Source organism: Eubalaena glacialis, chromosome 1, assembly GCF_028564815.1.
Source record: "Eubalaena glacialis isolate mEubGla1 chromosome 1, mEubGla1.1.hap2.+ XY, whole genome shotgun sequence".
Lineage (NCBI taxonomy): Eukaryota > Metazoa > Chordata > Mammalia > Artiodactyla > Balaenidae > Eubalaena > Eubalaena glacialis.
This window is the reverse complement of record NC_083716.1, coordinates 237,324,395-237,347,185: the sequence shown is the minus strand read 5'-3', so window position 1 is coordinate 237,347,185 and position 22,791 is coordinate 237,324,395. Positions and strand designations below refer to the sequence as shown.

Here is a 22,791-nt window from a genome sequence, read left to right as displayed (position 1 = left end):
CTGTTCTCCTAGAGTGGTTGCCACATAATACAAGAACAGGACCCTCTGGGCTTTTCTTTGGCCTGCTTTGTTGAGAAAGCATGATGTAAGGTTGGGCAGACCAATCTAGTGGTCCTAATCCTGTGCATAGATGAAAGGGGGCATTTGAAAGACACCTGGTGTGGGTTTTCTCTTCCCTTGCTGGTGCAGTGATCATCAGATGAATTTTGTGAACTCCCATTACCAAAAGCTGGTGGTTCTGGGCTCAGGTCAGTTTGGTACCTGTTGTGTTCTTGCCCCTCACTGTGTCCTAACTCACTTCCATTGTAGAGAGCAAGCGAGACATCCTGTTCCTCTTTGATGGCTCAGCCAATCTCGTGGGCCAGTTCCCTGCTGTCCGCGACTTCCTCTACAAGGTCATTGATGAGCTGGATGTGAAAACTGACAGGACCCGGATTGCAGTGGCTCAGTACAGCGACGATGTCAGGGTGGAGTCCCGTTTTGATGAGCACCAGAACAAGCCCGAGATCCTGAATCTCGTGAAGAGAATGAAGATCAAGACGGGCAAAGCCCTCAACCTGGGCTACGCCCTGGACTACGCGCAGAGGTACATCTTTGTGAAGTCCACTGGAAGCCGGGTCGAGGACGGAGTGCTTCAGTTCCTGGTGCTACTGGTGGCGGGAAGGTCATCCGATCGTGTGGACAGGCCAGCTCTCAACCTGAAACAGAGTGGGGTGGTGCCCTTCATCCTCCAGGCCAAGAACGCAGACCCTGCCGAGTTGGAGCAGATAGTACCGTCCCCCGCCTTTATCCTGGCTGCGGAGTCACTTCCCAAGATTGGAGACCTTCAACCACAGATCGTAAACCTCTTAAAATCGGTGCAAAATGGGGCGCCAACACCAGGTAAGGCATAGAACTTCTGGTTGCTTCTGCAGCCCAGTTGTCCCATGCTTGAGTTGATGGTGGCTGGCTCCCGGTCTCCGGGTAGAAGCCCTCCTTGGGTTTCCAAGAAAGATAGGTGATTTCTGCAGGAACAATGGAATATGACTTTTCTTTCCCCGAGATGACTCTCTAACTGCTCTCTAGGGCAAAACAGGAGAATCAGGGTGATTATTTTTAAGGACATTAGAAAGTTTTGTAATAAGATACATTATAAAGATTTAGTTATATCAGTGGTTAAAAATAATCCTTTTTTAAAAAAAAACACACTGTTTTTACTATATATATAATAAAAGCCATATAACACGGTTACATTAGAGCTAAAACGGTTTTCATCTTCATATATTTCCCCGATTTCTTATTTTAAGTGGGTATCACTGTGTCATAATTCATTCTCTGCATTCATGAAAACCATAAAGCATGAAGAGAGGCAGGCACGTTCCCGTTATAAACGCTGCATTAAAGTTTTTCAGTACTAATCTTTGTTACCATGACTTCATGCTTAACCACTTTGCATTTGGTGATAAAACTGCAGCAAAAAGAGTAATTAATTTCACATATAATCCCTTTGATTGAAAATAGAGACTCTAGAGCTTCTCTACATTGACTATTGAGCACGTTCGCTGTGGGTTTTGGGTTGTAACCTGGACATCTGGGTTACATTTTCCCCCATTGATCCGCTGTGACTTGCAGTACATCATTCGAAACCTCTCATCTATAAAGGGCTAATGGTTGTGCAGACTCCGCCGACCATGTCTCTCTCCCTGCCCCCAACATTTCTTCTTGAGTACAACGTTGAAAGTTAACAATACTGTTCAAACATGGAAAAGTTCTAAAATAAAAGGGCTATCTGTATGTATTGGTGCATCAGTTTCCTAATCCTGCTTCAATAAATTATGATAAATTTAGTGGCTTAAAGCAAAATGAATTTACTATCTTAAGTTTTAGAGGTCAGAAATCCAAAACCTGTTTTACTGGGCTAAAATCAAGGCGTCAACATGCTTGCTTTCCTTCTGGAGGTTCTGGCTGATTACCCACTTCCTTATCTTTTCCAGTGTCTAGGGGCTGCCTGCATCCTTGGTCCATGGCCCCCTCGTCCATCTTCAAAGCCAGCAGATCTTCAAAGCAGATCTTCTCGTATCTCTGGCCTCTTGTTTCCATCCTTACCTCTTCTCCCTCTAACTCTAATCCTCTTATCTCCCTTTTATAAGGACACATGATTGATTACACTGGATCTACCTGGATAATCCAGGGCAATCTCCCCGTCCCTCTAATCCTTAATTTAATCACACCTGCAGATTTTCTTCCATATAAATTCCAGGGATTAGGAGTTGGATGTCTTAGGAGTTATTCGGTCCACCACAAATTGGTATGAAATTATCCCTATTGTGTCCCGTGTGAGTCACAGAGGCTGTCTTCCTTCTAGTTTCAGGTGAAAAGGATGTGGTGTTTCTGATTGACGGCTCCGAGGGTGTCAGGAACGGCTTTCCGCTGTTGCAAGAGTTTGTCCAGAGGGTGGTGGAGAGCCTGGACGTGGGTGCGGACCGGGTGCGCGTAGCTGTGGTGCAGTACAGCGACCGGACCAGGCCCGAGTTCTACCTGAATTCCTACATGGACCAGCAGAGCATCGTCGGTGCCATCCGCGGGATGACCCTGCTGGGCGGGCCAACCCCCAACACCGGGGCCGCCCTGGACTTTGTCCTGAGGAACATCCTGATTGGTTCCGCCGGGAGCCGCATAGCAGAAGGCGTCCCCCAGCTCCTGATCGTCCTCACGGCCGACAGGTCTGGGGATGATGTGAGAGGCCCCTCGGTGGTCCTGAAGAGGGGAGGGGCCGTGCCCATCGGGATCGGCATCGGGAATGCTGACATCACCGAGATGCAGACCATCTCCCTCATCCCGGACTTCGCAGTGGCCATTCCCACCTTCCGGCAGCTGGGGACCGTCCAACAGGTCATCTCCGACAGAGTGACCCAGCTCAGCCGCGAGGAACTGGGCAGGTTGCGGGCATCTCTGGTCCCTGTAACGAGCCCAGGTAAGGAGAGGATTCTTTGGCTCTTCATTCCTTGAAATATCTGGGGCTGCTTGTTTGGACTGTGGGTTACAAAGTATTCTCAGTTTTGTTTCCTCAGCTGTAGGGAGTGAAAACCAGAGTTACGTGAAGAATCAAGAACCACGTGGGCTCGGTGCCAGAAATGGCTTGGGGAGATGCTAAGATTCATGTTTTTGGCCAAATTCAAGTCTCAAAGATGGGCGTAGGCTTGGCTTTCAGCTCAGACCCCTAATTCTGCATAAAGGCCCTGTATAGCTAACCGAAGAGACAGGCCATCTAATTGATAGTTCCAGTTCAATGCTGGGTCCAGGCTTCCCCTGGTCGGTCGGTCCAGCTGGCAGCCTCCTGTGATCGAGGAGGGAGTTTGACCACAGGTGGTCTATCAAGCTGGAGCACAGTCTCGGAAATATTGTTATTTCCAGAGCCAATGTGTGAAGATTGCTTTTGAATTTGCTTGGTGCAGAGAAGTAAGTGTCTTAACTGGCAGGAAGGCCACCTGGCTGTTATGACCTCAGCTTATTCTATTTCCCCCTTCCTGTTCCCCTTTCCTAGGCCTGATACAATGAACTGGAAAGTGGAGGGAACCTCACTTGCTCAGAAGGAAGGGGGCTCAGAGAGACCCACCCTTCCAAAAATGCCCACAGAGGGCCTGCCCTCCCTGGACACTCGGGTGGGGAGGGCACAGTGGTGAACAGCCACATGCATCCTCGCTCCTGTGTGGTTCACATTCTACAGAACCATCCGCATCAAGGCTTGGGGAGGGGAAAATAGGAAGGGCTGGTGGGGAAGGGGGAGGGAAGAGTAAAAGCAAGTGAGAGAAAAGTCGATGCAGGACACAGTGCTGTTTGGGTGGGTGAGGGAGGGAGGGTGAGTGGCACGGTGCTGCAGAGAGGGATTGCTTCCCCTCGCTGATGTCCATGGAGAGTGCAGCACGCCCTGCAAGCCTTCCCTGGAATGTTCTAGAGGGCTTGCCATCAAATAAATTTGGGAAGGCAGTGGGATAAATGAAGTGAGGGTCTTTTTGGTTTTGGTTTTGCCCTAATTGATATGTTTTGTGTATCCCCAGTACAATAAGGGAACACAACATTTCCAAAACTTGTTTGGCTGCAGGAGTCCTCTTTCTTTTCTTTTCTTTTTTTTAGTTTTTACTTTATACTGGAGTCTAGTTGATTTACAATGTTGTGTTTGTTTCAGGTGTGCAGCAAAGTGATTCAGTTATACATGTACATATATCTATTATTTTTAAAATTCTTTTCCCATTTAGGTTATTACAGAATATTGAGTAGAGTTCTCTGTGCTATACAGTAGGTCCTTGTTGGTTATCTATTTTAAATATAGTAGCGTGTCTATGTCAATCCCAAACTCCCAATTTACCCCCCCTCCATCTTTTTTACGGTGCATTGGTACTCCCAAGAAGGCACTTTGGAAATGCTGTTATCGTGTGTGTGCAGCTTATTTATACACAAGCCTATGTTTCTACAACAGTACGACTCCTGGTCCATCGGCTCTCCCGCTCTTCAAGATGACTGTTTTCTACCTTCTCCTTCTCCTGCTTCTTCTACACTTCTCCTCCCTCAGCTTACTCTGAGCTGGTGATCTTGATTCCCATTTCACTGAGAAAATGTAAGTAAATCGAAAAAGAACTTCAAAAAGCCGTACTCAGTCTGTCCCAGCATCAGTGTCCATGTCTCGGCTTCCCTCCTGTTACTTGGATGAAGTGTCCCTGCTTCCCTGGGCAGCCTCACCGCTTCCCTACTCAAGGGTGTCACCTGAAACTCTCCTTCTCTCTCCTGCATCATCAGTTCTCTGACGTACTGGGTGATTCCTTTCACGATACAAACGCAATGCTTTTTCTTTTCTCGTAAAAACTCTCCCTGGATGCCCTGCTCCCCCCTGCAGGAGTGCTCCAGGCTCCTTTATAAAGTGTTGCTGTCTACAATTCTTCTCTGAACACACCCTAACCTGTTGTTTGCTCTCCCTGCTCCACAGAAAGTGCTCTGGTCAAGGTCCCTCCATCTGGCAAATCCCAATAGTCAGTTGTCGGGCACTGTCCCACTTGACCTATGAGTGTCATCTGTCACAGGTTCGATCCCCTCCTTCCCGAAACCCCATCCCCACTCAGTCTAGACCTGGCTCCTGTGTGTCTAGGTTCTTCCTCCTGCTGACTTACTTTTCCTTGCCCTTTGCTGGTTCCTCCTCTTCTCTCTGACTTGTAATCACTGAAATGCCCAGGACTCTCTCCTGGGACTGGTATTCTAACTCAAATAGTCTGAATTAGGATACCTTACTGGTCAGGTGGCAATTCTGTGACAAATTGGGAGGCTGTTCATTAACACTAAGAATTTGGTGTCCATGAAGCCCTATGATAATGTTTGATTCACAGGTGTCGGCGGCAAGAGGGATGTGGTCTTTCTCATCGATGGGTCCCAAAGCGCCAGCCCCGAGTTTCAGTACATCCGTACCCTCATCGAGAGGCTGGTTGACTACCTGGATGTGGGCTTCGACATGACCCGGGTGGCGGTCATCCAGTTCAGCGAGGACCCCAGGGTGGAGTTCCTGCTGAACGCCCACTCCAGCAAGGACGAGGTGCAGAACGCAGTGAGGCGGCTGCGGCCCAAAGGCGGGAGGCAGATCAACATTGGGGGCGCCCTGGAGTACGTTGCAAGGAATATCTTCAAGAGGCCTCTGGGGAGCCGGATTGAAGAGGGTGTCCCTCAGTTCTTGGTCCTCATTTCTTCCGGGAAGTCTGATGATGAGGTAGATGAATCGGCAGCAGAGCTCAAGCAGTTTGGCGTGGCGCCACTTACAATCGCAAGGAACGCAGACCAGGAGCAGATGGTGAAGATCTCCCTGAGCCCTGAATACGTGTTCTCAGTGAGCACCTTCCGGGAGCTGCCCAGCCTGGAGCAGAAACTGCTGACACCCATCACAACCCTAACCTCCGAGCAGGTTCAGCAGCTCCTGGCCAGCACGCGCTACCCTCCTCCAGGTAAGACTGGGCATTTCTTGTTCTTTGCTGTGTCTTCTCAAAAAAATACAAAAAATAACAGGCTCTAAGGCCATGGTGCTCACAGGTAAAATTAAAATAATGGGACACCTGAGATTGAACCAGTTGGGTCTATTGCTTGTGGCAGGGAGGAAGGACACACACACTGGTGAACCACAGGGCATCTCAGCGAGAGGGTGTTAGGAAGGGCTTATGATAGGATTTGAACTCATCATAGATGATTTTGTGGAAGGCTTGAGGAAATGGGACTTTGCCCCGGATCGAATGCTGTCGAGAAGGAGTAATTTTATGATTGGATATCTTACCAAATCTCACGGCTAAAGCTGAAATTGATACAGAAGCAGTGGTCACGCCTATGATCCAGGATGGGGAGTGTCTGGTGATTTTTGTTTTCTTTTTGTCAGTGTTCAGGTATGATCAGGGCATGGCTGTCTCTGATACTGATGTTCTGTGAAATCTTTTATGTGCCACTGGAGAATCCAAGTCCTGGCTGTGTGTGCCTGGCCAGCTTTTCTCTTTCTCAAGATAAACGGTTCAATTCCATGACCTGCTCAGCTTTTGCTGTGCTATGTTTCCACTATAAGTAGCCAGTGATTTATGAGGCAAATGTTGAATTTGTTGAGAGGCAAGATATGAGCTATTTAATAAATGGCATCCAAGAAGTACCTAGAATTCTAATTAATAGGAAGCCATGGTTCATCTTTCCTAGGACTTTTGATTAATTTTATAGTTAAAAATGGATTCATGCAAAGAAAATAAGGGCATAATAGTGAGAATTAAAACTTTGTATAAATGCTAGAGATATGTGAGAAAAAGAAATACTATGAATCAAACACCAGGAACGATGGAGTGGCCTGCTGGAGCGAGTTGGGATTCTCCGGGCTGTCACTAGCTAAGTGGTGGCCTTGCATGAAGTGAGGACCTTTGTCCTCAACTATCTCTCTTTTCTTGCACAACAAAGATGTTGATCCTGGTGATCTCAATCCCTTCTGGTAGTAACAGTTCATGATTCATAGATTATGGTAACCCAGGATTCGTTTCTAAGTGCTGTTTATATTTTTGAAATGAGTTGTAACCCAGACCCCAAAGCCAAAATTAAAATCGAGTAAACTCAGAAAGAGAAAGTTTTGGAGAACTTAAAATATTTCAAGAAGCAGAAATTGCTTTGATGCAAAAGGCCCAATTTGTAATGATTGATTAAAAAAAGCCCAAGAGATAAACACATGCACATCGGCTTATAATTTTCATGTTAATTGATGTTATGGTGCAACATAGAGCAAAGTTCAGAAACGAAACCAGATGCGTGCCAGTCTTGTACTGAGTTTTCCTTTTTCCTTTTCATCCACAGCCGTGGAGAGTGATGCTGCAGACATCGTCTTCCTAATCGACAGCTCTGACAGCGTGACGCCGGACGGCATTGCACACATCCGGGACTTTGTTAGCAGGATCGTGCGGAGACTTAACATTGGCCCTAATAAAGTGAGAATTGGGGTCGTGCAGTTCAGCAATGATGTCTTCCCAGAGTTTTACCTGAAGACCTATAAATCCCAGGCCAGTGTGCTGGATGCCATACGTCGCCTGAGGTTCAAAGGGGGGTCTCCGCTGAACACTGGCAAAGCTCTGGAATTCGTGGCAAGGAATTTCTTTGTCAAGTCTGCCGGGAGCCGGATAGAAGACGGGGTGCCCCAACACCTGGTTCTGTTTCTGAGTGGCAAATCCCAGGACGATGTTTCCAGGTATTCCCAGGTGATAAGCTCCTCGGGGATTGTGAGTTTAGGGATAGGAGACCGAAACATTGACAGAATGGAGCTGCAGACCATCACCAACGACTCCAGACTAGTCTTCACGGTTCGGGAGTTCAGAGAGCTCCCCAGCATAGAAGAAAGGGTCATGAACTCCTTTGGACCCTCCAAGGTCACCCCTGCACCTCCAGGAGTGGACACGCCCTCTCCCTCACGGCCAGGTATGAGCTGTGGGACCCGTGACTACAGAGCGGGACACCAATTTTTTTTTTAATTGAAAAAGAGCAGTTAGCATTCATTTTAATAATTTTCTTCTCTCAGGGTTGTGGCTGCCATAAGATTAGAAACTAAATACGGGAAAAATAATTCAGTTGAAATTGTAGGAGGAATAGAAGGAAACGCATCTCAGAAAGCATATGGTCATTAATTCTTCCATGAGTTTCCATGAGGCTAATCGTAGCCCCATTGAAAGGTTCTATAAAAGTGCATTGAGGGTTAGCCACAGACTCATTGGCTCTCAGAATAAAATGGCATCTTTGAAGTCGTTCAATCCACACCCCTCCGAACATGATTGGAAGTCAGCCTCTCTCCTAGGTGGGGTCATGGTCCAGTCAACCCTCTTTCTTTGGACTGGTATCGCTGGGAATTTAGAGCTGTCCACCTGTAGGTTTGACCTCATGCTCCTGGGTCTGACCTTTGGGGCTGCCAAGAGCAAACTGAGTCCCTCCACCAGCCCACGTCTTTCTTCGCTCCTACCCCAGGTGATAGCCCCTCAGACATCTGGAGCAAATGATTAGGGTTGGTTTTCCATGGGACATCTGCACTCCACTTAGCTCTTTCACGTCTTCCTTCTGTGCTGGTGGTGGAACATCTCACACTGCTCCCGATTCCCCTTCTCTCTACTCCAGTCTTGATCCCTTGATTGGAATTAGGGAATTATCTCCAATGTCATTGAGTTTCACAGGCTCCAACAAAGCTCTCAGCATGCTGGCTGGTGATCCTCCAAAGGTGCACGGAGTCTGCTTCCCATTTTCCAATCTGTTTCTCCCAGCCCTCCCTTTCCCCGCCTCTAGCACACCTCCCCCAACTCCTTCCAGACACTATCATTTATTTTTGACCAGGACGAAAGTGTGTAGTGGCATTTCCTAAAACTCCTGATATCACGGACTGTTGAATCCATGGCATAATCTCATTTTGCACGGGATAACTGGGACTAAGTTCTGCTGAGTTTTCACGTATCCTTTCCTTTTGTTTAGGTGATTTATCGTTTATCACCTAAACATGTTTTGAGGACTGTGAATTCAGGAACTCTAGAGGCATGGAATAGAGCCCAAGGTGTCCACTGTGAATGAATTACAGGAATGCCTTATTTTAATCATTTTACATTTTGTGTTTTTGTTCTGGATATAAAAACCAAATTTCTCCTTTTTTTTTTCATTGTAATCATCTTTAGAGAAAAAGAAAGCAGACATCGTGTTCCTGTTGGATGGTTCCATCAATTTCCAGAGGGACAGTTTCCAGGAAGTGCTCCGTTTCGTGTCTGAAATTGTGGACACGGTTTATGAAGGGGGAGACTCCATCCAAGTGGGGCTGGTCCAGTACAACTCTGACCCCACTGACGAATTCTTCCTGAAGGACTTTTCCACCAAGGAGCAGATTATCGATGCCATCAACAAGGTGGTCTACAAAGGCGGGAGGCACGCAAACACCAAGGTGGGCCTGGAGCACCTGCGGCTGAATCACTTCGTGCCAGAGGCAGGCAGCCGCCTGGATCAGAGAGTCCCACAGATCGCCTTTGTGATCACCGGAGGAAGGTCGGTGGAGGATGCCCAGGAGGCGAGCCTGGCACTCACCCAGAGAGGCGTCAAAGTGTTCGCGGTGGGCGTGAGGAACATCGACTCAGAGGAGGTTGGGAAGGTCGCGTCCAACAGTGCCACGGCGTTCCGAGTGGGGAACGTCCAGGAGCTGTCAGAATTGAGCGAGCAGGTTTTGGAAACTCTGCATGACGCGATGCATGAAACCTTATGTCCTGGTGTGCCTGATGTTTCCAAAGGTAATGCCCTTTAGGTGCATATTTTCAACCATGTCCTGTCGATGTTGGTGAGTTACCTGGTTACCCAGATCCCCAGCGCTGGCCTCTGGGCTCCTATAGCATCTGGTGTGTCAGGCATTGACTGACATCCACGTGGATTGGGTCCTGGTTGTCACCTACCACTGTGATCGGATGTGGTTCCAGGATAGGAGTGGATGTCTCTCTTTTCTTGCTCTTACCAGATTTACTCCCCACCCTCTACTCTTTAATCCCCTAAATAATTCAGACTGATTGATACCTGTTTCTGTTTGTAGGTTTATTAGATCAATTATTTGTGATCAGAGTGTTTGCGTTCTCAAGTGTGTTTAGTCTAAAGCACAAACTCGGGATGCATTTAGATAGACACTGACTGTATACTATGCCAAAGCTGATTAATATCAGCAAAGCAAACATACTGAATGGCCAACAATTTTGACTCCTAAGAGTCAGCATGAGTTTTCCCAGTGAGAGAGGCAGATGTAATTGCTTCTCAGCGCTCATACACAGAAGGTCCCATTTTGCACTTGAGCGTGGTGTCCTGGCCCACGTCCCGAGCTGTGCCTGTAGGTTGAACACATCTCGGCAGCTCGACTTCGAGCTCATGGCCTGCTTTTCCCTTTACAGTCTGTAACCTGGATGTGATTCTGGGCTTTGATGGTTCAAGAGATCAGAACATATTTGTGGCTCAGAGGGGCTTTGAGTCCAAGATGGACACCATCCTGAATAGAATCAGCCAGATGCAAAGAATCAGCTGCAGCGGCAGCCAGCTGCCCACGGTGCGGGTGTCCGTGGTGGCCAACACGCCCTCAGGCCCCGTGGAGGCCTTTGACTTTGCTGAGTACCAGCCAGAGCTGTTTGAGAAGTTCCAGAACATGCGAGCCGAGCACCCCTACGTCCTCACTGCGGACACGCTGAAGCTCTACCAGAACAAGTTCCGGCAGGCCTCGCCAGACAGTGTGAAGGTGAGGACGGCTGCCTTGTTTCCGCTTCCTGTGCCATCTCTGGGTTTTACTGGGCAGGGGCAAACCTTGATGCCTGGAAGCCCCCTCCCCGAACTGTTCTCCTATAGATGCTCTTCATGTTTGATGGGGTTGGTGGTGCCTATATGTAAGAGTCCTTTATTATCAACTGGGCTGAAATGGGATATCTTCTAGTTTTACTAAAGCTCTAAAAAAAATCTTGGAAATAGTAATTAAGCTTGAATGCATTGAATTTGTGAGTAATTCATGTTTAATCATAGTCCTGCCCATTAAATGCATTATGTTCTCTATTTGTATTTACTTTTCTCTCTCTCTTTCTCTGTATTGGTTCATACACACACACACACACACACACACACACAGACACAGTTTGCTAGGGCTGCCATAACAAAGTTCCATAGGTTGGGTGGCTTAAACAACAGGAATTTATTCTCTCACAGTCCTGGAGGCTGGAAGTCTGAGATCAGAGCGGCGTCAGGGTTGTTTTTTTGGAGGTCTCTCAACTTGGCTTGGAAATGGCGTCTTCTCCTTCTGTCTCCATGTGGTTTTCCCTCTGTGTGTGTCTGTGTCCTAATCGCCTCATCTTAGAAGACACCAGTCGTATTGGATGAGGACCCACTCTAATGACCTCAGTTAACTTAATTGCCTCTTTAAAAGTCCTATTGCCAAACATGGTCACACTCTGAGGCACTGAGGGTTAGGACTTCAAAATATGAATTTTGGAGCCTACAGCAGGGGCACACAAACACACACGCACGCATGCACACACACACGCATACGCGTGATTTCTAGAAACTACATCCCCTAAATAAGAGAATGAGATAAACTTTTTATTTCTATTGTTGATTGTGCTTTTTAATAAATCAAGTCCTACCCTATACCCATTTATTTTATACCTCACTTACTGCACAGTATCAAGGAACTATGAACATGGGGTGATTGTTTCTCAACCTTGGCCCCCAGTTTCCTCTGCTGTAAGGTGGAGGCTTTGGACTGGCTAATCCTCCTCTCAAGGGTCTGTGATGTTTCTTTTACTTTTTGGCTGGCGCTTGACGTATCTTTTATCTTCAGGTGGTCATTCATTTTACTGATGGGGCGGATGGAGATCTGGCTGATTTACAAAGAGCGTCGGAGGAACTCCGACAAGAAGGTAGGTTCTGGGGCTTTCTATGGGAGAAGTAAACCTGAGGGAGGCAGGCGCACTGCTGGGCTGGAGAGAAATGACTCCACTAAGGGACCCTCTGGGAGAGCGGCTTCTCTTGGAGGATAACTCATTCCAGCATTTTGGTCCTCTGTCGCCTGCCTGGGGCTACAGGATGGGGCAGCAAGGATCCCATACTTACACAGACAGCTCTATTACCAAGTCCTGGCACAGACCCCATGGGGTCTCAGGCTCATTCCTGTGGTAGAACATCTAGAAAGCATGATGCTTTTGTAAAAGAACATGAAGTTTTGATTCATTGGGCTGTATTATATAAACTAGGAATTAATTTTATAGCAAAAAAATCTTGCTGTATTTTCCGTTTGCAGTTATCACAGCTCAAAAATACTCCAATGTTAAGAAAAGATACACTTTCACATAAAATTTGGAAAGCATACTTTCCAAATTTAAGGTGACTGGTTTGCAAGGATACCTGTTACTATTTGACTGTTCAACTGCTTTGGAATTTGGTAGCACTGGCTATCAAAAAAGTGGATGCCAACACTAGAGGTTTAAGAAGAATTTGTTGAAGCATAATTTATCATAGGAATGTTCTATTTATTAGCTTGCTTTTCCAGAGCAATGGAGATGAGACCCGCTATCATCTGATTTTGGAGATGTGGGATTTCAATTCTTCCTACAGGATACCTGTGTTACGTAAGACCAGAGCTTGAGAATTTATGTGTGAATAAACTTCATGGTGTCGTTTCCTAGAGTTACATTAATCCATTTACTTACTGACAGATCAGAAACAATTGCTCAGAGGAGTCCAGAGTTCCAGTATTCCAACTCTTCGGAGCAGCTAATTAGTGTGATTAAGCATGTTTCAGTTAAAGGCCAAATTTTATACTGAAGTTTTCTTTAAAAAATAAAAAAGAGTCAGGAGGAAAAGTGCTGTGGCTCTTGAATGCCTAGGTGAGGCTTCTTAAGTGTACCTGTGCCCCCAGGCGTCCGAGCTCTGATCTTGGTGGGCCTTGAACGTGTCGCCAACTTGGAGCAGCTGATGCAGCTGGAGTTTGGGCGAGGATTCATGTACAACCGGCCCCTGAGACTGAACTTGCTGGACCTAGACTATGAACTAGCGGAGCAACTTGTGAGTGTTTTATGTATCTACACACAAACTGGTTTAGATAGCGCAATATTGGGCATCTCAGGATAACGCAGTCCGTTATCACCAGGCAAATGGAGGAGAGACCGCTGGGTGGGCAATTTAGTTCATGTAATTTACTTGGGACCTACTTTGTTGCCATAACATGAGTCATGGAAACGGAGCTATCTGAGAACTGGAAAGACGGCCACCCGGGCATGGGTGTCGAGGTAGCTGTCGCCTTAGAGTTTCCTCTGCTCCCTTTAATGAGACTTCTTTTCATTTATAAGATTGTTGAGAAGCCATAACATTGAGATTGACCCTTCCCTCTGTAAACAGGAAACAGGGAAAACAAGAATATGCAGGAAACGAAAGACTATTTCTGGGTGGAAATGGGCTTCCATTGCCTTCTCTTCTAGTTTCCTTTGGAGCAAATGAGGGCACCCCATGAGGCTTCCTAATCCTCTTGGGTTCAGCCTCTCAGCAGGTGGGGTTAACGCCTGGGTTTGGGGGTGAAGCTGGGGGCTTTGGGGACATGAGGGGGCTGAGCGTTCAACTCAGAGGTTCTTTGGTGGAGGCAGCTGTGCCCTATGGGACGAGCTGACTCCTTCCTATCCTCTGACCTTCTTCCCAGGGCTGCAATTCGGATTTTTTTATTGAGTGGGAGGAAGTTGAGTTAATTGATAAACCTAGGACATGGGAGAAACTGAAAACTCTAGGAAATTCACAGCAAGAAAAGGCATCGACCATCATGAGTTTAGCAAGTGGAAATGTACTTTGGGTGTGCGCTTTCCCGCATAAGGCCAGGGGCTGGGATGGGAGGGAATGTCCAGGGTGTCTGACGGGTGCTGGAGTCATTGGTGATGGGGGGTGCGGTGCTTGTGGCTCAGAGGCAGGGATCCCGCCCCGCAGCTGCTCCCAGGCTTCCTCCAGGCTGGCGCCGTGTTCCGTGACTCTGACCTGGGTTCTGGGGAAGGGCATATGGTCTCTGCTCTGAAACCACCTTCCATCCGGGCCATCTGCAATGGTTTGTCAGGTTTTGCCTTCTGAAGCTTAAAAATATGTAAGCTATATTTAACATCTGAAGCTTGAATATCTATGTTGGAAACTTCTAGAAATAAGGCCCAGCCTGAGGTGACATTGTGAATAAGATGCATTATCTTTGGTGGCTCTTCAGAGTCCGTTTGTGACACTCTATTACCCACCAATGGCTAAGCCTTCAAGGGAGTGCCGTAGGAGGTGACTTTATCTCTCGCTGTGGATGCCACAGTCCTCAGATGGCACATTTATGCCTTTTTTCTAGACATTTATTGAGATCTGAACTTCGTTTTTTGTCTTGGTAGGACAACATTGCCGAGAAAGCCTGCTGTGGGGTTCCCTGCAAATGCTCTGGACAAAGAGGAGACCGAGGGCCCATTGGCAGCATTGGGCCAAAGGTATGGTGGTTTTACCCTTTTCTTACGCCTGAGACTAGATTTCAGAGCCGTCATTACTTTGGCTGGGGAATTTCTCTGCTATGATGGTGGGGAGATGGAAAAGGGAGGAGAAGGAACTAGCTGTGCTGTAGGACAGATCTGAGGGGCAGACCCTGTCCCTGTGTCTGCTCCCTCCTCCCTTTCCACTGGGTTCTTTTATGCGTTGGTTCTTCATTTTATAAAATTATATTAAGACCAGTGGCATCATTGACTGGCAGCCTCTCTAGGACGGCCAGCAGGGATTCTTCACATTTGCCTCTAAGTTATAGGAAATGCACAGGATTTCTTGGTAGATCAAGAGCCTTAAAGATCCTGATAGAACAATTGCACTGAAATAATGAGTAGGAAACCGTCACGTTCCAGGGACACCGAAAGCACCGCTCTACCAAATGCAGGGGGGGGTGAAGAGATGCTTAAGTAAGAAACAGAGAAAACCACAGCATTTAACCAAGGAAACAATTTACTTTGTTCTAGGGTATTCCTGGAGAAGATGGCTACCGAGGTTACCCTGGTGACGAGGGTGGACCTGTAAGTAAAAGTTGTTTTATTCCTTAAATCTTTGTTCCCTCCTTGTTCTTTACATGTTGGGATTGAATTGTGGGGTTCTTCATCTGTTCTGTTTCCAGTCTTTTCCACCAGAAAAAAATTACTTTCTAACTTTCTTAACAACTTGACTCAGATTTCTACACTACGGAAACTAGTCTGGGGATGACAAATGTGGGTAGGAAGCGCAGGTTTTTACGTGCTCCATCTCAGAGGGAGGGACTAAATGGCTTCTGAGACAGAGGGCCACTGAGGATGGCAAACCCAGCATCTACCAAATTCAGACATCCAGGCAGAGATGAGAGGCCGCTGGAGCCGAGGGTGCAGGAGAAACCCAGTCAGGATTTTAGCGGTGACGCCCTTTGAGGGGAGCCTCCCAGAGGGCGGTTGCCGGTATGGGTTATCTGTCACCAAGGGGTCCATTTGGGGGTGGGTAGAGCCTGAAGCAGGGCCTTCGGGAAGCAGAATCCTGCCCAGAAGTGGTTTGAGAACTTTTGAGACGCTAGAACAAAGCCCAGCCCTGGGATGGGGAGAGAAGGCCCCAGCGGCAGGAGTTGAAGCCACCAAGGTCCCATCCAGTAGTGCCGGGTGTCAGGGCTGAGCCTGGACCCCATAGAAGACCTGGGAGCCCAGGACCATGGCCAGCCCTGGGATGGGGAGCGAGGGCCCCAGCGGGAGGGGTTGAAGCCACCAGGGTCCCGTCCAGCAGTGCCGGTGTCAGGGCTGGGCCCGGACCCCGCTGGAGAGCTGGGAGCCCAGGACCATATGGAGGAGAGCCAGCCTGAGGGTTCTCCACGGGGCCCAGCCTCCACCCAGAGCCAGTACCCTGAGGCCTGCTGATCCTCCGCCCACCAGGAGGTGCCCTCTGTGCTGCAGACACTCCCAGACCCCACCCCCTCCAGGGGAGGGAACTGCAGGTTCAAGGCCCTGTGCAGAGGTCGGCCTGCGGGAGGGGGGGGGGGGGCCGCGGGCGGGGATGCTGGAGGCCCCGCCTGGCACATCAGCCCGCCAGCCAGTGGACCGCTTCCTAATGCACGCCTTTCACAGGGCTCCCTGCTCAGTGGAGACACATGACAAGAAGCTCCAACTTGCAAAATGCCTCTGTTTCTCCTGACAGGGTGAGCGCGGCCCGCCTGGTGTGAACGGCACGCAAGGTTTCCAGGGCTGCCCCGGGCAGAGGGGCATAAAGGTACAGTGCGGTGACCCCCATGTGTGGGGAGGGGACCATGGCACCAGGCCCCAGCGGGGAGAGGGCGGCCGGTGGCGCGTGCAGAAGGGGGACACTTTCTCCAATGCCTCCTGGGGAAGGATGATGCCTGCCCTGGCTTCTCTGCTCAGCGCTGGCAGCCAGTGGCCTCTCACAGAGGCAGCCCAGGGTCTGGCGGGTTCAGGAGTGCACACCTTGCGGGGAAGGGAGCCTGAGGTTGGAGAAACAGTTTCGTATGGCAATGTGAAGCAGTCAGGACACACTGATGAGGACAGACAGAATGTGGGCCAGGGCAGAGAGAAGGCCGGTGCCCGGCATCTTCAGCCCCTGGACCTGGGAGGAGTGAGGGAAGTGGAGGGGGGCGGAGACAGAGGGAAAGGACTCATGTGCTGGAAGGTTCTGTGTGTGAAATACTTGGAGTCAAGGGCTGATGAACTTTCTCCTCAGTTTGCTGCAGTTTGAGAGACAGGCCACTGCAATGTTATAGAGGGGCATCCTTGGAGCCCCTCTCCCTGGCCTTCAGGGCCCAGCCCTCCCGCCCAGAGAGCCAACACTACCCAAGTGCTCAGGTCCAGGCCAGTTAGTTTTATGATCCCCTCGTGATAGAGAGAGAGCTAACCAAACACATGAATCTCTAACACTGAATTTTCAGACACTGACTTTTTTTTAATATAAATTTATTTTATTGATTTTATTTTTGGCTGCGTTGGGTTTTTGCTGCTGTGCGCGGGCTTTTCTCTTGTTGTGGTTCGCGGGGCTACTCTTCGATGCGGTGCGTGGGCTTCTCACTGCGGTGGCTTCTCTTGTTGCATAGCACAGGCTCTAGGCGCTCATGCTTCAGTAGTTGCGGCACACGGGCTCAGTAGTTGTGGCTCGCAGGCTCTAGAGCTCAGGCTCGGTAGTTGTGGTGCACGGGCTTAGTTGCTCCACGGCACGTGGGATCTTCCTGGACCAGGGATCGAACCCGTGTCCCCTGCATTGGCAGGTGGATTCTTAACCAGTGAGCCAGAGGGAAGCCCCAGACACTGACTTTTAAGTTGGGGACGGAGAGGGGGAGCCCTTAGCCTATTCTAGCCTATTCTATTCAGCCTCCGGGAAGGAGCTAATGTTTCCTCTTTCCCTTCCCTTTTAGGGCTCTCGTGGATTCCCAGGAGAGAAGGTACTTAAGCTTGCTCTTCTTTTTATATTTAAAACTTTCCCAGTGTTTTGCCATATTTTACACTCACCTGTGTGTCTTGTCCCCTCACAGGGTGAACTAGGAGAAATTGGTCTGGATGGCCTTGACGGTGAAGATGTAAGTGATTTTACACCCTAAGTGCAAATTGCTTTTGGTCCTGAAGATTCCAGTGACTAACACCTCAGTCTGTGGTAGAAGTTGTGCCAGGAATGACATTTTATCATTGTCTTTGGCAGGGAGACAAAGGATTGCCTGGTATTTCTGGAGAGAAAGGGAATCCAGGAAGAAGGGTAAGTATATTTCTGCAGTGTTACCGTCATGGAAAAACTATGAACATTTCACTTAGGGATTATTTCTTTTACTTGTGTATGTTAAGACCGCTTCCTCCAGGCAGCCTTCCCTGACCTCCTGGGGTGCATCCTTGGCATCTCCTATGTCCCTTGTCAGCTGTGACATATTTACATTATATTTTCTTGTTTGGAGAGTATGTCCCATTGGGCAAGGACTGAGTGTGTTTTGTTGAAATAAATCCCCAGTGCCTGGCACAGAGTGGGTCCCCAGTAAATACTTGTGGGTTACCTGAAGTATCTGGAAATAATTTTACCTTCATGGCAAATGAGTAAATGGTAAATGCTGAAACACTGTTCTTTTTAAGATTTGTGATTGGAAGAACACAATTTTGAGGGTGAGATAAATATGTGAAACTCATCTAATTCTCAGTCTCTGCTTGTGGTTTTTATTTAGGGTGACAAAGGACCCAAAGGAGGCAAAGGAGAAAGAGGAGATGTTGGGATCAGAGGTGACCCGGTAAGGGGAAATCCTTGTCACCGATTTGAGACTTGAGTCTGGGGAAGGGGTTTGTGAGGAGAAGTGGGTTGAAAGGAAGAATTTTACTCTTGAAATTGCTTTAAAACATGTTGGCAAAATATGTGGTTTGCCCTTTTCTTAGAATTTTGGGGTGGCTGGAGATGTCTTTGCTCTCTTGCTGCAAAGATAAGTCTTTGCAAAGCCTCTTACATGAAGACCCGAGAAGTTTCCCTAAAATGTGGTCTCAGGACACTTTAAGTTCGCTTTAGGAAAAGGGAAGAGTTTGCAGCTTTTCTTGCTTTAAGGGTCTATAAAACCTGTCAACAAGTGACCATCGCTGGGCCAGTCTCTTCTGGTCCAGACCAGGACAAGGCAAGAGTCAGCCTGGCCACCATCCTCCTGGGGGAGGAAGAGCCATCTCCCCCCTGTTTGGGGCTCAGAGTGATTGCTGACCCCACGGCAGGCTCTGTCAGGGTGGGATGGGCGTTATCTGGATGGGATGTGGCCAAAGCGACTGGCATTCAAACCATCACTAATATTTTCCTGGTCACTGATCCAGCAGCAGTGGCTTTCCCTGCACACGTGGCTTATTCCCGGACCTGTTCTCTTTTCAGGGTAACTCAGGACAGGACAGCCAGCAGAGAGGACCCAAAGGAGAAACCGGAGACATCGGCCCCATGGTACAGCACTCTGTGTACCTAGACTCCCCCTGTGCCGAGAGCCCGAGAAACTAAACTCAAGCTGGTTCACTGCCAGCCCCGGAGGCCACGAAGTGGCCTTTAAGGCTGTGGATGTACAAGGCTGAGGTCGGGAGCAGGAAGCCCCGGGAAGCCAGCGTGCACGCTCGCAAAGGGGTCTCCAAGAGGGACAGAAACGGTCCCTCCCAAGAGGGGCTTCCTCTCGGCAGAGTTGTGCCCCATAGATATTTCCAGAAAGTGCTCATCAAGCCTAAGCCTTGTGGGGGGCAGAGTGTACCTGGGTCTAAGGCACCCCCAGAGTGTGCGACTGGCCCTGTGTGTATCCGTTCCTTTTCCCCAGCGTCTTGTGCGATATTTGAGTTACAGGTTCTTCTTTGCAGACGAGAATCTTAACGTTAATTTTCTTTCCCATGACAGGGTCTCCCTGGGGCAGATGGGGTGTCTGGCGGGCCTGGAGAACCCGGGAAAAGCGTGAGTGCCTCTTGGGGTTTGCGGGGGCTCTGTGGTGATACTTACTTAACTCTGCTAGACACTCTTTGGGGCAGAGCTGCTCAGCAACATTTTATTTCGGGAATTTAAGGCGATTTCGGAAACCCTTGTCCCCCACGTGTTACTGCTTCTGCAGACCTTTCATTCTTATCATTCACTCCGGGCTCCCCCAGCCTGCTTCCCTCCCCTTCCAAGACGTACTGAATAGACACTTTTAAAAGTAATCTCTTTGCTGCTTTCAAATATTTGTCCGGGCTTTATCCCACTGAATGTTTAAAAAAATCTAAACAGAAACACAAAGACAGAGGGAGTGAGGGGATAAAGGGCGGGGAGGCTGATGGGGTGTATATTTGTTTTGTGTGATAGTTGTTTTTCTCGTACTGCTGTAACTCCAGCAGTGAAACCAGAGTCAATTTTCTAGTGAATTGCATCTCGCAATTGCTTTTTCAAGACGTTTCAGAAATGCCTGCTGTAGACCGCTCAGTGCATGCCTCGTCTCTGAGTCTTGTTGAAGAATTGCTGAAGCCAAAGGGACATGAATGATCTTTGGGAAGCTGTTTGAATGCTTCCAGGGCCCAGGGTTACACAGAGCTCAGACCTCCTAGCTGGGAGAAGATGTGTCTGGAAGTCTGTAAATTCTCAGGGCTAGTTCAGGGCGCTGGTGGGTGCCTGAGACAGGTGTCTCTGCTCAGCATCTGGCTGGGGATGGGGGCCAGATCGGGGGCCCCTCAGCCCTTTCCCCCGTGGCAGTCACATGGTTAGGGATCCGTGGTGGACGATCAGAGGGTGTGTGCTGACAAGGGCTTTTAAAAGAAACGACTCTCGCCCCTAGGCAAATGATATACTATGGGCATAACCTTGCTTTTAAAATTCAGAAGAAAACTTAAATTTTGAAAATGCTATCTTAAAAGCTTTTGAGTATTATTTTTGAATAATGCTGTTGATTTCTACAATGAAAAAAAAAACACATGAGGAAACACTCCATTGTTATAATGTGCTGAACAACTTAGTTTGTGAGTAGAGCCAAAGCGTGTTTCCATGAACAGACTTAAAATACAGTCAAGCATACAGTTCGTGTTAATTCTATGCACGGGGTATCAATTTGGGTTTGAAATCAGTGCGGTCAAGTTAAGGCTGTCTTCCCTTAGGGCATCACTAAGCCAGGATCACGCCCAGATGAAAGGCATCCTTCCCCTGGGCTACCTCACTCCTCATGTGGCCTGAGCACAGGTGGCCTCTGGTCATACTCTGTGAGGTCCCCTTTGGAAGGGGCCAGCAGATTGCTACTCTGTGGAGACTGGCCTGGCCACGCCCCTCCCCCTCTTGTCCATGTGTCATCCCTGGAAGGAGGCCAAGGTCTTCCATTAAAGAAGCTGCCATTATAGTGAATCAGGGCAGAATGGTGGCCCCAGAAGACCATGGGGCTTGTTCCCTGGGAGCAGAGAAGGTGGTTCTTGGGTCGATGCAGCAGATAGGCCAAGCCTGTAACAGGCTGGTGTGTCACAGGCTCCAGAATTCAACCCCTAACCTTGCAAAGATATATCCAGGATGGATTCCCACCCCAAACCTTTCCACTGAAGAGGAAGCCATCTTGAGGTGGGAATTAATGGATCACTTAAGAGCGAGCCAACGTTTATTTGAGCTAAGGTTCACTTCTGGAGCATCGGGGAAGATGTTGCCAAGTCATGAGCCCAAACCAAGTACAGCCAGGCTTTTAGGTTCACGTACGCCCACGCTGAATACTTTACTTAACCGAGTGTGTGTTATATTTGGCCGGGACAGTGTGGAGAGTCTGGGACTCCCTTCCATTATAATTAACGTCTTACCTCTCCCTCCAGTTAGGAAAATGGAAGAAAAATAGACAGATCGACATTCCTGTTTCACATTCCTTACTTGGAACTGTCTGGGGCCGTGCAGCCCGAAGGGTCCTTATTTTGGTTGGCAGGTCTGAAGTCATCCTCAAAACTTCCATGTGGATGACTGACAAGGGCAGCGTGGAAGAAAAACTTTGGCGAGGGGAGGGCAGGAGAAAAGGTGTCCCTTCATGAGAGTTTCCTCTGGGATGGGTAGGCACAGTGTCTGGGGCCCAGCGGGTGTCGTGAAGGTGCGGGTTAAGTCCCAGGGAGCCTGGCCTCCCCCAGCCTCCCCGCCTCCCTTTCACCGTTTGTGTGATTTCTTCCTCAGGGGGGCTTTGGCCGAAGGGGACCAGCAGGAGCTAAGGTAAGCCTCAAAGTCACCATCTCTTTGCTGTCATCACAATGTCAGTCACTGTGTGCTCTCGGGAGATGGTCCCACCCCACCCACAAATTAAAAATTACTCTCTCCTTCGCCATCAAAGCTTGTAGCTCCCATCTTTTCTACCATCTCCTTAAATTTAGCCTCTTCTATAAGACTTGCAAAAACCATGATGGCGGTGGAAATGATTATCAAAATGAAAGTGACAGTGGGGAGGGGAGAAGGGAAGGGAGATGACTGGGGAGGCAGCGTCCTGGGGGCCTCTTGCCCGCGATGTGCCCACTTACCTGGTCATCAGCAAGTCACATGTCTTGGTGGCTCTGTCCTCTCACCTGTGCAAGACAGGTTTGGGTCCAAAATAGCTTCATGTCATGAAGTCATCTTGAGGAAAAGGTGACGGAAGAGTGAGAATCGATCCTAAGAGTGAAAAGTGGCTCTAAGTATTGAGTGTCTCTCCCTGGAGTTACGGTACTCTCACTTCTGACCCCTGGTACAGCTGTGACTGTCTCCCTGCACCCTTGTGCAGATGTGACTGTAGAACAGAGGGCTGACCCTTCCCTACATCTTCTCTTGTTTCAAAGGGCAACAAGGGCGGTCCCGGCCAGCAGGGCTCTGTGGGAGAGCAGGGGACCAGAGGTGCACAGGTCAGTACCCCCGGTGTGGTTGCGTGCCTTGTGACATGTTCCCAGATGCCCTGCCATTTTTTAAAAATTGAGGTGACCATTGCTTTTACAAAATTGAATACAAAATTAATCTTTTAAGGTGGCGTTTAGTACATCCCCAATGGTGCACGACTATCATCTCTATCTAGTTTCAAAACATTTTCATCGTCCCCCAAAGGAGACCCTGTACCCATTAAGCAGTCATGCCCCCTCCCCCCAGCTCCTGACAACCAACTAATTTCCTTTCTGTCTTTGTGGATTTGCATATTCTGGACCTTTCATATGAATGGAATCATTTAATAGGTTTTGTGTCTGGCTTTTTCACTTAGCACCATGTTTCTGAGGTTTATCTATGCTGTAGCCGGTGTCAGTGTTTTGTTCCTTTCCATGGGGGAATAATATTCCGTTGTGTGGATATTATGGCAGTCATGGTGTGTCA

At 48.6% G+C, this 22,791-nt stretch overlaps 1 protein-coding gene across 2 annotated transcripts in view; it reads left to right on the top strand.

Moving 5' to 3' along the window:
• Positions 1–22,791, top strand: part of COL6A3 (collagen type VI alpha 3 chain) — a 69,190-nt gene that overhangs the window by 15,831 nt on the left and 30,568 nt on the right. For both annotated transcript variants that reach the window (XM_061188847.1, XM_061188840.1), the window contains 19 exons: positions 310–882; positions 2,345–2,953; positions 5,355–5,960; positions 7,327–7,941; positions 9,174–9,773; positions 10,416–10,753; positions 11,843–11,921; positions 12,920–13,065; positions 14,403–14,495; positions 15,009–15,062; positions 16,195–16,266; positions 17,417–17,443; positions 17,534–17,578; positions 17,698–17,751; positions 18,206–18,268; positions 18,883–18,948; positions 19,384–19,437; positions 21,640–21,675; positions 22,272–22,334. In XM_061188847.1, coding sequence (XP_061044830.1) covers positions 310–882; positions 2,345–2,953; positions 5,355–5,960; positions 7,327–7,941; positions 9,174–9,773; positions 10,416–10,753; positions 11,843–11,921; positions 12,920–13,065; positions 14,403–14,495; positions 15,009–15,062; positions 16,195–16,266; positions 17,417–17,443; positions 17,534–17,578; positions 17,698–17,751; positions 18,206–18,268; positions 18,883–18,948; positions 19,384–19,437; positions 21,640–21,675; positions 22,272–22,334 — 4,193 coding nt within the window. The remainder of the gene's footprint in view (positions 1–309; positions 883–2,344; positions 2,954–5,354; positions 5,961–7,326; positions 7,942–9,173; positions 9,774–10,415; positions 10,754–11,842; positions 11,922–12,919; positions 13,066–14,402; positions 14,496–15,008; positions 15,063–16,194; positions 16,267–17,416; positions 17,444–17,533; positions 17,579–17,697; positions 17,752–18,205; positions 18,269–18,882; positions 18,949–19,383; positions 19,438–21,639; positions 21,676–22,271; positions 22,335–22,791) is intronic.